The following is a 14,033-nucleotide window of genomic DNA, read 5'->3' on the forward strand; positions in this document are numbered from 1 at the left end:
CAATGGATTTAGGTGAGCAAAATACCGACTGCACTCCCCAAAATAACATTTTTTGCAGTCACATTGTTTGCAGCAGCTTGTTATGGAAGTGGTGGCAGTACACCTGGAGCAGAGGGAGCATATCTTTTTTGTGCAAGGCTCTATGGTCAGTAGCTGGGCCAGACAAGGCTGAAGATGTGTTGGGGCCATTTCAACATGTTGTTTGGGGAGCCCCCTCAGTTAGAACAGACAACAGTGTGAAGCACCCCTGGGGATCATACATTACATGGAGACAAAGAACAGCCGGTGGTTAATTGAAGTCGGTTATTAGGAGACGGCCAGCCAGCAGGGAGCTAAACACCAAATGTCCACTGAAATGCTATAAATGCTCCTTTGTCAGCAAGGGGATGTGGAGGAACCGTGTTAAAAGGCAAAGGGACCACCAGAAGGGCTCTAGCAAAAGCACCTTGCGCTGCAAAGCGCACATTTAAAGCCCCAGAACGAAAGTAATATATAAAAGGCATATATTGCTGTATTAAAACGCTGCTGACAGGCAAGATGGGGGGAGAAGTTGCTGCCTCCCCATCCCCGCCCCCCAAAGGAGGTTCGAGGCCTATTTCAATTGAAAATTGGGAAAGGCTCGGACGCCGTCTTGATGTCTTGGGGTTTCTAATGAAGGGAGCACAGGCTGTAGAAGGGAGAGCGCACTTGGCCGAGTTCAGGGCCACGCCAGTTACTCCCCGAGAGCTGTGGCTCTTTAGCCAGGCTTCAAAATGTTCACAAACCGTTCAATTCTTGCTTTCGCCTCTCATTCGTTAAAAGAACCTAGGGATACATGATAAATATTATAGGGTACACAAATATATGCCTCTCCATTGGACTGTAGATCTATTATACAAAAAACGGAGACTCCTGTAACTCAATACACATTCGGGCAGAATCTTTACAAAAAGCCCACTGCTACCACTTCAATATGAGCAGACGACAAAAGGCAGAAACAAGCGGTGATCAACTGTTCACCTTTTCATGGGATAGTTAAATAAACTCACCCAACGTTAGTTTCTGGAACAAGCAGCAACTCACTTCTTGGACGTCTTCGCTGTTGGGAAATGTTCGCATTGCCTCCATTATAGTATTGTAGCATCGAACATTGCCAGACATCAGTACTTCCACGTTGCTGGCTGGAAAGCAAGTGCAGACATTTTGAAGAAAAAGGTCCATCATATAGGTGGCACAAGATTATTTGTATTCTGCCATCACCATGACCTCTTTGGGCTTCTGGGTGCAAGACACCAGTGTGGCACTAAAACCTAGCTGGGGCTAGACTATGGGCCTAATGCAGGGGCGAGGCAAGGCAGAGCAGCTAAGCATTGCCTCACCGGATCTTTACGAGAACGTAATGGGCCTAGCGGCAAATATCAGAACCAAAGCCCCGCCAAACGTGCAACATTTTCCAGCTATTCTGAACACAGACCCCATCAACACATCACTCGCCGCCGGCTCCAAGCCCATGGCAGAGACAAGCCACTCATGAAGGAAGCATCTGCGGATTCCCAAAACTTGGATGACCACTGCCTTCTATCTGGCCTTCCATGCATAGTAAGGGCATTATTAACCGGGGCCACTAAAAATCTATCCTCCAGGCTAGAGCCTGAAGACGGGCCAACTTCGCCAATTGTTGATGAAGGCCGCCACTGGGCATGCAAACAACTATAAAAAACAAAAGGGCGCACTCACCACATGTAGTGATCAAAGCAAGGCTTGCAGACTTACACTACTGGCAGAAGCGTTGCTGGTGGGAATAGAGGGGGGCTATGACCCCCAGGTCTTTTGGTTGTAGCCCCGGATAGAAGCTAAGAGGTTACAACCAGAAGGCGAGCTATCCCATAGTTCCGGCAGTCCGGACATTAGCGTAGCCCCCAAACAGTTCCAGTTCTACCACCCCTGACTACTGGACATCGGAGCAGGGTTTCGCACCATCGACAACGAAGGGCTGTGTCAATGCCTGGAAATGTCAGATTTCATAAGGTGGCCAGCCCTCACACTTGCTTTGCTTCCTTTCTTCGATAGAGCACTGATCCAATGGAACGGGAATCTAGGATGTCCAGATCAGCCGACAACACATCTGGATTCCCTGAAGAAATTCCATTTTCTAGAATCCTATTCAATACATCATGTATAGTCATGCCAATGGTAGCCTTAATAACCTCAAACAGATGACAGATTGAGGATTCAGCACCACATCGCAAAACTGTCTGAACCCAATCCAGCACTAGAAGCAAACAGATGTGCGCCTCAGACAAACATGCAATTCTGCCGATGGGCACCGTGAACCCCCTATCTACTACTATATAGCTGGGCAGTCCCTTTGGGCCCTCTTCCATCACCCATCCAGGAAGACCTCAACCTGGGAGAGTTATTTCACAGCCGCGTCTCTTTCATCGAGTGAGCTTGGAGGTCAGAGTTGCCTATATCCGTTACAACTGTTTAAAGGGATTCTTCCATCAGCCACTCAAAAGAGTGCCATTGTCCCAATAGGGCTCACATCCAGCTGAGGACTACAACAGCATTTACAATGGTCTCCAAGAGAATATGCCGTCCAGCCCATAAAGAGTCCAAAGGCATGCAGCTTGACTCATTTTCTCTCTCTGACACCAAGTCTGCATCACACCGCCACTTTTAAGATCCTCCTTCATGACTATAACCCAGGCTACCTTTTCAGAATCATCCAACACCATTAACCTTCCAAGGACCTCAGAGCAGAAAGTGGAGTCTCCTCAACATACACCAAACGAGCGCCAAGACATTACTCAGACAGTAGTCCACTCCCTTCAATGCAATCCACCAGGCTCGTACGAGCCTATGGAGCAATATCCACATGGCCGAACCAAAAATGCTAAATGCTGACGTGGGCCCGTTTTTTTGGTCAATGTGGGCCAAATTGATGAGTTACTTCGCTCTGCGGCTAGTAGTTTTGACCAGTGTTGCTGAATAAATATTCTTTAAAATTCACAATTTGCATCACAGTTTATCTACTCAAACAGTGTCACAAAAGGAATAAATAGCTATTTGCAACTGTGGGCCACTTTTTCATTAATGCCCGATCCAATTTGATGGCCTAGTCCGACCCTGCCATCCATCCATCACCTCAATAAGGGCACATTTAAGTAATATGGGGCACAGATTCTTCCTTCTTACTTTTATTGTAGTGTGAAGGCAATCCTGGCTCAAAAGTGTGCCACACCCAGGAAAAACATCTTAAAAGTCTTTGCAACTGGAGTGAAAAAGCAATTTTGGCTCAGAGCAAATATGGGGAAACGCAACAAAGCTCAATTTCTTGAATTCAGGATGCCAGTACACCTGGTGTCCCATCCTTCTGGCAGCCGCACAATCACCCTACTGTAGAATGAAACGGTCACTTCCTGAGGCAAATAAGTAGCGTGTCGCCTGGGGTATGACCGGCTGCATAAAGAATGTGTCTGTGCTAATGGAATAAGTACACTCAAGTGTTTGATGTTTCACATTTCTTTGGCACGCAAAGGGAAAACACGGTTTTGCGACTAATCATTCTTAGAAATATTGCAAAATATACTTCAGCTAGCGAAGTCAAATATATCAAGTGTGTACAGTGCTTACTGGAGAATCACTGCGTGCATACAGAAGGGATTGCTGTGTCAACTCTTTCCATCATCACACTTCAACACTTACACGGTGCAGCTAATGGGAGCAGAGCACGGAATGCTGGCAGGATGACACTGTCCACTTCATGAAACTGCTTGAGTGCATTCAAGATGACCATATAGTCTTTACTTTCGACAAACTCCACCAAATCCTCTTCTGTGACTGTATTTAGAAGGAAAGGGTAGAAAAAGCAGACAAAGCATGCCTCGGTTACTTCAAAGAGATGATGCAAGTTCACAACTCTTAATCAACCAAGCAAACGACAACACTCATGTGATGAAATAATGGCACAGCACCGAATCATTTGCAACATTCAAATAAATCAATGTTTTCCAATTTATAAAATAGGTGCATCCATGTTATCTCCCATCTGGAGCACAGACCCTTGAACAACAGACCCCAATGCGCTTCGCTGTTCCACGCTCCTGCTGGGTAGACCCTGCCAACATGACTTTTAAATAGAGTTATATTCTGTATAGCACTAGAGCTGCTTGGAGTGACAACGTTCAGAGGTAGCAGTTCGAGCACACCGTTTTACATTAGTCTGTACACAACTGGTCCTTGATCTCTGGTTGGTGCAACCCAGCTCGCTGCACCAACACTGGCGAGATGCCTCAGCGAGCCGAGGGCTGATCCCTTTTCTATCCAAGTGCCTCCGGTTCAGATCCAAGCTGGCCCTTATTCAACCCTTCATCCTTATGAGATTAAATGAAGTACCATCATGTATTGCAGAGGTTAGAAGAAGCTGAAAACCAGAACGAAGGACAACATAAAACGTGATATTATATAGAGGGCAGGGAATTCAGCAGTGAGCAGTTGCTGGGGTTGCACTGGGATCAGATAGTGTTGTGTGATATATTTTCACCACAATACAAGCTGGAAATGAATGTACACCAGGTTTTATTAACCTTGCCAGGAGGCCGGGGGAGGGGTGCATGCAAGAGGGCAGATGAATGTCTCTTTACTCCCAACTAAAACAATGTGCTAAAGACAGGCCTCAACATTTGCACTGACCACCAGCCATAGTTCACTGATAGTTCACAGGTTATAAGAAGGAAATGATGTTCTGTGTACATGTGGAGGACCGCATTTAAGCCAGGGAACGAGTAACGTATGCTTGGATAGTAGCTTGCAACTTAATGTTTCACACACCTAAAGGTGGCAGGGTGGGGCCACGAAAAATGGTGCAAGGGCCTACATATGGGACCACTGGTCCTTTCAGCATGCCCTAATATAATAAACATGTTCGTGGATATAGTGGCCAGCTTGCTTAATTGCTTCACAATCTCCAGGATATAGGTCTCCACTCATACCCCGATCTCGCCAGCAAGCAAGTTCTTCTTTCACCTTGCTTTATGGTACTTCTCTGACTTGGATACTCACTAACTAGACATTACCTTCATTATACACTCCTATATAGCATTGCTTGTGGTTTTTGTCATTGTAACTCACCTGCCGTGGCTTATCCTCCTGGTCAGCAGTGGCTTATCCTCCTGGCTCAAGCATGTCTCTTTCCAGAGGCCAGTCTCTTCCCAGCATCTGTGTTCTATCCTGCAGCAAAGTCTCTCTAGTTCTCTTGTTTTGGCCTTTACCAGTGTCAGATACAGTCCTGAGACGTACTCCTCTGTGTCGGGCTGTTGACCATGTCTCAAAAGTTAGTCCTTACCTATGCCCTGCCCATTTCTGTGCATGGTCCCTGCAAGTGTCTGCATATAGCCACCCGCACAGCAGGCTCTTTATCACCTCACCTTCCTCTGCACCTAGCCTCCAGCAGTGCACGAGACAGCCCTCAAGAGTATCTGGGATTTCCCAGCCACTATGCCTGGTCTCTTCCAGGATTGTCCTCGTTTCCTGTGATTGCTTCCCGACTCCCTCCACTCCAAAGTCAGCAGCTAGGTATTAGATAATAAGGTCTGAGCCATGGACCGTTTCATAGGGTCGGAAATTACTTTGATTATTCAATATTCCCTCTCTTAGGTGATTTTCTTTTCACTCAGGGCCCTGACTCTGGGATTGGCTATTCCCAGTTTTTAATATCCCTATAAATGATGTGGCCACTGTACCATTTAGGGTTGTCTGCATGATAGCCTCCTGTTGGTAATTGGAATTAACAATGGGGCAGCAAAGTGATGACCAAAGGTTTAAAAGTTGCATGGCCATTTTGAAGTCAGGTGGAAGTATTGGATCAGGTATGCAGCTTTGTGGCATGGGCCAGAGTCTCTGTGGAACCAACCAAAGTTTTGACATAGTCTGTTGTGATGCAAACAAGTCTTCCTGAGAAGCGTGAATGAGACTGGCTCTGAAGAGTTTGTGAGACGGTAAAGCCCTTTCTGTTCTATAATTCTGGTCTTAGCAGAAGTGTGGTTATATAAAATTCGCTCTACCTTCCAGACTAGAACTGTGGCGTGGGCGTTTTGTCTGATACTACGGGATGGATTATTAGAAAGATGGGGCGGTGTGGGGTATGATTAAGGCCACAGTACTGGACAGGTCAGTGAGTCAGCCTGAGGGGGCAGGTTTGCTACTATTGCTCTCAACTCGGTTATATTGTATACACTGTCCAACTCATACCCCACATAATAAAAGTCATGATGGCCTAGGATTGATGCAGGGGCTCTAGGAATAAATCTTACACTTGGTATGGCAGCCCTGCAAAGTAATGTATGCTAATAGAGCTGCCTGATTAATTACAATTGCCCACTTAATGTTTTCATACATTACAATGTATCATAATCACCATACTAAAAAATAAGTAGACATTTCACAATTGCGAAGGATAGAGCTACCGAACCACTCCCAAACGTAGTCACTTTCTAGGGAATCGGTGCCATGCACAAATTGTTTAAAATACAGTAGTGTTTTCTCTCGGCGGGCTTCACATGCTATCAACCAGTGTTTCATGGATTCAAGTTGGACGACAGCCCTGGACAGACTACAAATATGCTTTGCTTGAGGCAGTCTGATTCAAGGGCCTAAAATATTTAAAAAGGTGCTATTGGGATCCATTTGAAGCACGTATACACAGACCTTGAAGCTTTGCATGGAAGAATACCAGTATAACATCAATACCAGTATAATGTCAACCCTTTCCTTTTTCCCCCTCTTCCAAAATGTCCCCCAGAAACAACACCCTAGTACTGGGATGAGGAAAAGACCAACTAGGAGGACCCATCCTCATTTTACTTATATACACACACATTTCAGAGGCAAAACAGAGGTATAAAAGGTTACTTTTAAATTAGATGGATCAAAACATCACTCTGGTACTGAGAAGAGGAAGAGGGCTATGGAGGCATACCAGTGGAACAAACAGGCATGTCCGCCTGATGGAGTCCTCCATAGTCAGGCACGAGAACTCAATGACCCACACCCAGGGTCACTGAACATACCTGATGGATATAAACATGGCTGCCGTTTTGAGAGATGAAAAACGGGCTGCAGCAAAGGAAGCTGGAGACCCAAGTGACTGGATAAGTGTTACAAGGGAGAAGGGGACACCATGACCAGCTGTGCGAGGGTCCGGAGGTCCAGTTACCTGTCACAGCGGGTATGTTTGGGAGAAGCTGTAGAACTCCCATTGACCCCAGCCGCTGCCGCAGGAAGCCAGGAGAGCGAGCGATGTGCTTGGTGCAGACCGCGAGGGAAAAGTGGAGTCTGGAGAAGCCAAAGAATTCTGGAGAAGCCTGTCGTGAATGACACCAAGGAGAAGAATGGTGCCGTGTGCGACAGTTGAGTGTAAAGCAAATTTCCGCTCATATCGCTCCGGTAACGTATAACAAAGTCATTTCCGAATGTCGAATGAACTGGAAGTAATTTAAAAGTACTTTCAAATGCCAGAACACATATCTTTTAGATATCGAATGAACTGAAAAGGATTGAAAGCTCTTGTGAATGCCGCACAGAGTAAAGAGCCAATTGAAGATTCATGAATGGAGTGAAAGCAAAGTAGTACATGAGACAGAAATCAGTATTGGCAAAATCAAGAGGAATTGCAGGCTAAGTGGAACTTGTGTTGGCAAGAGCCAGAGGGATAAAGAAAATTATAACATGTATGGTGGCTAAGCAAGTCACAGGACAGTGTCTGAAGAGCGTGACACTGAGGACTCGACTAAGAATCACTGTTGTGATGGAACCAGTGGCCAACTGTGGATGGTAATAGTGAGAAGGGGTATTGATTGCATGACTTGTAATGGGTGGATCATGTGGTCCGACAACTGCGCCTAGACAGAGGGCCCTATGTGGAAGAAGCCAATGAAAGCATGTTTGAAGAAGCTTATGTTTTCCAACAACCTGATATGGGAAAATGAAGTAAAGAAACAGAACTGTCTAAATGAACTAGTACAAGGTACTGATCGTAAAGGAGCTGGGAAGTGTCCCAAAGAACTGTTATTTTTGAAAGCTGGAAGATTTGAACACTTGGGGAAGGCAATCCCAATTTTCTGAGAACTATTCTGAAATTGGGGAAGGGGAAGCTGATCCTAAGCCAAGAGCTGGAGGGAGCTCTGACCTTTCTTTCAAACACCATTCTTCTGATGATGGCATCCCTAAACATTGTATAAAGTTAGTTGCAAGGGCAGGTACATGTTTTGGACAGATAGATACTTGATTTGGATATTCTGACACATACTGTCCTTAGTTTTCTTTAGGTAGGAAGTGTCCACCTTCGAATAGGACAAGTTAGCACTTACTCCATCCTACATTTTAAGTTAAATAAAACTTTTGAGTATAAATTTGAATCTGTTGTCTGTGTCTTGCTTCGTGATGCCTTGACACACCCCTTGGTTTACAACCTCTTAACATCAGTAACAAAGAACCTGGTTTGGCCATCAAGCCCTTTAAGAAAAAACAGGCCCTTTTAATTTCTGTTAAATTAAAAAAGGACACAAGACCTAAATCTATAAGAATCATGGCAATCTGGAAGCAGTTTGGGACACTCAAAACCAGTTTCCAAAATGTAGGTTCAATAGAATCAATCAATCTTGGAAGTTCTCGGCGTTCAGTGTCAAGACAGTATGTGGCCATGGGAATAATATATCTCCAGATATTACCATTAGTCGAAATGCCCCTGCAAAAGCTGTAAAATCTTCTCCTTTTCAATCGAGTTCGATAAAAAGTATTGAAGCAAATATTTTAGACCATCACCTTTTTTGTTAGCTCATTCTTGCCAGGTGGCAGATATTGTCCCTGTATTAAGGATTGCTGGCTGGGAATAAGATAAACAAAGTATTCTCCCATAGGGAGGAATCTCTTTTTAAAACTTAAGTAGAAAGGTCTCCAGGACCCAGAGTATGGGACCCATTTGCATGAAGAAGTAAATCCAACATCTTTTCTTCAAAGCACACTTTTTGCCGTTTGCCTTAGTTATAAAGACAGAAGCTAAACTTATTCTCCAAAACACACTTAATATCTGTTCTTAGAAAGGTGCTCCTTGTATTAGAATCAATAGGATTTGTTTACTGTTTAACAGAGGCATCACTCCCTCTGTTAACCAAGGACCAAAATTCACAAGAGTCCTTTTGGTGGAGGATTTTGTATTTTTTTCTCCTTTCAAGCTTACATGTGTTTTCCTATAGTATTTTAGGCAGTTCTTGTATTCATTCATGGTATTTTCTTTTGCACAAAGGTAAACCTAGTAATTTAAATGAAAATCTGCCCTCAAAGATCTTAGCTTTGAGCACAACAGTTGTTTCTTGTGTGTTATACACCGGTCACAGTTTGACTTAAGACCTTTAACCAAGCAACCTTTTGTTCTTCTCCAAATCTGAATTGCACTTTGCACCCAGCTTGACTACGAAGTAGGAGCATGCTTCTAGTAAAGGCAATTTACTACTTCTAAACCGGACCTCTGCAAAAAATTGTAAACAGATATTATTGTGCTCAGTCCAGCAAAGTCCTATACTTTCCTGTTGTAAGGAACTCACGGTGGCAACAGTAAAGACGGGCACAAGTGATCACAGTTCAAGGGTGTTTATTAAAATGCAAAGGTAGGTTGGAAAAAAACGCCTAATCTAAACCTAAATCTAAGATGGAGCAAGCTTCGACCATCAAATAATACGACAGTCCATGTGGCGTCTTGTCACTGTAAAAGGCCTATACAAAAAAAAAAACTATTGCCAAATCCTTACAACTAATAAGAGAAAGAGTGTGGGATAGGCTTTTCAATAAAGGAAAAAAAGTGTTCACAAATAATAAGTCAGGATGCGATTGCCAGGGGTCTCCCTTCCCCACGTTTTGAGCACGGGATACAGTGGATCTCCTGAGCACAGCACACACTCAAGCCTTCCCAGTACGAGCCAACAGTTCTGCGTCAGCTATCAAGTTCTTCGATGGTTAAGTCTCTTTTCAATAAAAAAAAAAGTCTTGTGCCTTCAAGGGCCTGATTTATTCAACAAAACAAACAAAAAGTTAGATTTCCAAGATGAGCTTTGGGGTGATATGACTTTCCAACCCCAGACCTCCCTCCTTCGGGCTCAGACCCCTTTCAGACGTCAGCCTCCCTCCTTCGGGTTCACTATGGCTTTTCTTGCATTCACAAGTCTTAATGTCTTTTCAAACAATTCACTGCGGATATCCCTCAGTCGGGTTCACTCCTGTCAACACACTTTTCATAGGGACTTCAGGCTTCGCCCCTTTTGGTCAGCATCCCTCCGCAGGGTTCACTCTTGCCAACTTTTGCAACACACTGTTCATTCGTTAATTTCACCAAGCGGGATTCTTTTCCCTTTACTTCACAATCATCTGTTGGTCGAAGACTTTTGACTGTACAAAGAACTTGTATGACCACTTTGACCCCCTTTTCGCCTTCTTCCAACGTCTTCTGGTTATGGTAGTTTCAACAATCTGGTAACCAACACCCGTGTGGTGCCAAACTCCTCTGCTGCTGTTTTACCCCCTTCTAATATCAATAGTCCTTTATAGTTTCACAGTTCAATTAGCCGCTTGCTATTTTCTGTTCAACCCAGTTTGGTTTTTTATCGACTCTTCTCTCAACTCACTGGATGTGATGAACGCTTAGCTTTCTTCCTCCTTGGAGTCAAGGCTGGTACCACGGAGACCAGCGTATCGCCCAGCTTGGCTATCAGCAGAGGAGGGTCTTGTGTACCGTAGATATCTGCTGCAACACACGTTGGCTTTTGTTTGCGGTCTTACAATTCCTTCTGCAGAGGATTCACAGGGCTTGGCCAGAAAGGGCAAATTTGCTTCTCTTCTTGTCACCCTCTCGGGTATGTGTCTTTCTCCTTTTGAACTGCTGTGCCGAGTTAGCTTTCACATCGTGCAGTCTGCCTTGCTCATCCTGTGCTCTCGTGCTCCACCTTTTATCCCTACGGGTAAGGGAAAGGGCCATAAGGTGTGTATGATGACCATGCCTGACCCTTGTATTGGGACATGTTAGGTAAATGGCTCGGGTGTTAGTCCATTGTCTGTCGTGTAGTGCAAAAGTGTTTGTGTCGGAAAAGTGTTTTTGAATGTCCAACGTGGTAGGATGGGGAAAAGGTGTGAAAAGAAGGGGAATACTGTGTCTCACCCGTCGGGGGCCCACTCCCAAAGGTCCCCCGATCCAGGTGATCCTCCCTCACTGGTCACCCCCAGTAACTGGATCCATTAGCGATGGCCGTGTCCTGGCCCCCTGGATGACAGATTCCCGGGGACTAGACAGGGAGACACAGTCCGGTTTCTCACACTATGCAATATCCATCTCATCTCTATACTATAGACAGTAATTTTTCCTGCATTCCAAAGCTAGCGTCAAGAAAAAGGTGGAGTGGTCACTTAATCGAATCCTTAGTTCACATATTTTATTTATAAAGTTAATATTTAAATAATATAATCTAGTGCGACTTTGGAGGCTCCTCAACTCCATTTAAACTTGCAGACTAAGTTCCCTGCAACTCTCCCATTTTACATATTCAAATTCCACAAACCTAGGAGACGCACCTAACTGACCCGATCAATGGATACTGCTAACTTCAGGATGCCAGGAAACTAGTTTAGTACCCACTCCTCTTCAAACAGTCCCTGTTAATTGGTTTATCGCCTGTCCCAGTGGCAGTTACAATGTCCTGGTGAGTTGATTTTGAGTGGAGGGGATGTTATTGCAAAATGCCCAATGCATGATGAGCTATCATGCATTGGGCATTTTGCATTGTGATAAACCGATTAACCCTTCAAATCTAATGTTTTTCCAATTTGGTGGATCATACTAATTATTCACCCGCACAGTAAACCTTTTGTTATTTACATTTAAGGAAATAAAATGGAAAATGGCATTCCTTGTGAAAGTGCCTTACTTTGTGTTAATTATATGCCCACTCTTTTTTTAAGTCAACTAAACACCAACACTTGAGTCTACCCCTACGGCAATGACTACAGATGTAGGAAATCCAAATAAAGGACCGTGGTCCAACCAAGTTTCTTGCAATAAAATATCATGATTCTTCAATATATTTAATCAGGGTTCAGCAGAGAGTAAATGATTGAAACCTATTGTGTTCCTAGACAGAATTCTAATTTTTTTGGCCTTGCTCATCAGAAACTGGTCTTGGCTTTACTTTGGGGGCCACATGAAGCCCTAACAAGTTATCCTCCTTAGAATTAGCTCCAGTGTGCAAATTGGAAGTCATTCTGATAAATCCATTATTTTCCATTTGCAAGTTACACACTACTTTTAAATTCATTTGATCATGCATCCTTACGAATTGTCCCTGGTCATCTGGATCCTTTTTCTCACGTACATCCCCAGATACCTCATCATCTAACATTCTGTGCCCAGAAAGGTGAAGCATAAAAACACATCTTACTGAAATGAACCTTTTTAAAAACCATGTTAGCAGTCAGAGTTAAACATTACTGCAGATTTACCATCTCAAAAATGATTATAAAATTCTGCTAGAGCCTTAGTATGTAACATACGTAACTCAGGAATGTGCCGAATTAAATTTAAAACCTGGCAGAATTCAGGGTGGAGTCTAATGGTTCATGGTAAAAAATGCCTATAAATTACAAGCCTTCAAAGCCATTGGCTGCTACTAACAAAGTGACTTGTGCAAGTGACTCTAGACCAAGAGCAAAAGATGTTAAAACAGGTGTTTTAGCAGCCAGGATATTAATAGCCATCACTACCACATTGGCCACCCTCCCCATACCCAATAACTCTGCATGGGTTTGGTCCTCCTCACTACCCACAGGTGGACCAGATGCCCATAATTCTCTTAAGTTATCACTCTGCACTAAAATCTTTTCAGGGCGCCGTCTTTCCTTCCAGCAGGTCTTTATTTATTTTCTGATCTTTTGACTTGCAAAGTACGGTCGTTTTTTTCACCATGAGCATATGGCAATCAGTCCACTCCTTTACTGATGCACCATCCACTCTTACTTCAGAGGTCTAACTCTTTTAGAAGCCGGACGCTGAAACTGTCCTTTTTTCTTTCCCCTTACCTTGCCATTCTTGGAGGTTTTGGACTCACAATTTCCTATTTCATCTGACTTTTCAAAAATAGTCCTTGCACCAGGAAACCAACACAAAGTCACCACCATATAGACACTGGATCCAAGCCAGTCAATGAAGCCCTTTCTCAGAAGTCCTCTTTTAAAATGATTTGTTGCTCCATTGAATTGTGGGTAGGCTAACTTGTTATTGTCCGGCACTGATAAACCTTGAGGTTCAGTCATATGCTTTTTAGTTGCGAAAGGGCCAGAATATTTGTAATTTCTGAAAGCGTTAGTTATTTTGGTTATTTCTGCCATTATTCTATATTGTCCCAGGAGGATAGCTCAGCGGCAATGTGCTCGCCTTGGAAACAAGATGACACAGAGCAACACAGGTTTGATGACTGGGTCCACACTTAGAAACCTCTGGGTATTAAGCGTGTTATAAATAACCTATCATATCATATAATACACTTCTAGAACTTTAAATACCAGGTGCAAGGTTTTAGAAGACCAGGGAGCAGATGTAGAGGCCAAACAATCTTGAGAGTCAAATGACAAATCAGACCTATACTCTACAACGGCCTCGAAACTCAACAGAGAGGTGTTAGGGTGGTAGGGATGCTAAAAAGTGGGTTGGCACCGCTGTCTGGCTCTTTGCGTATGGCCCTATGTTTTTTTTTAAAAGCCACTAGAATCTGCAGAAACACTGTCAATATACGCCTATCACCTTCTCTCATTCACCTGTTCCTTCTAGAGTCAACTCAATCTTTTTCAAGTCGAATAGCATCTCCATTAAAGTGCTACAGTCACCACCACCAAGGCAGGAACCGTTGTCGGAATGAACTTCTCAGGTCTACAAGGTGTGTTTGCTATTCAACCAGTTATTGTTGAATGTGCCAATTTAATAAACAGTTTATGGAGCTTTGCGCAATCATTTGTTGGCA

At 43.9% G+C, this 14,033-nt stretch overlaps 1 protein-coding gene across 1 annotated transcript in view; it reads right to left on the reverse strand.

Moving 5' to 3' along the window:
- The window catches only part of LRRK2 (leucine rich repeat kinase 2), a 2,398,611-nt gene that overhangs the window by 2,118,516 nt on the left and 266,062 nt on the right, over positions 1-14,033 (reverse strand). The window contains exons 6-7 of the mRNA XM_069629211.1: positions 3,688-3,822; positions 1,029-1,160 (exon numbers count right to left, since the gene is read on the reverse strand). Of these exons, the coding sequence (XP_069485312.1) occupies positions 1,029-1,160; positions 3,688-3,822 (267 nt within the window). The remainder of the gene's footprint in view (positions 1-1,028; positions 1,161-3,687; positions 3,823-14,033) is intronic.

This window comes from Ambystoma mexicanum, chromosome 12 (assembly GCF_040938575.1).
Source record: "Ambystoma mexicanum isolate Mex_15411 chromosome 12, UKY_AmexF1_1, whole genome shotgun sequence".
Taxonomy (NCBI): Eukaryota; Metazoa; Chordata; class Amphibia; order Caudata; family Ambystomatidae; genus Ambystoma; species Ambystoma mexicanum.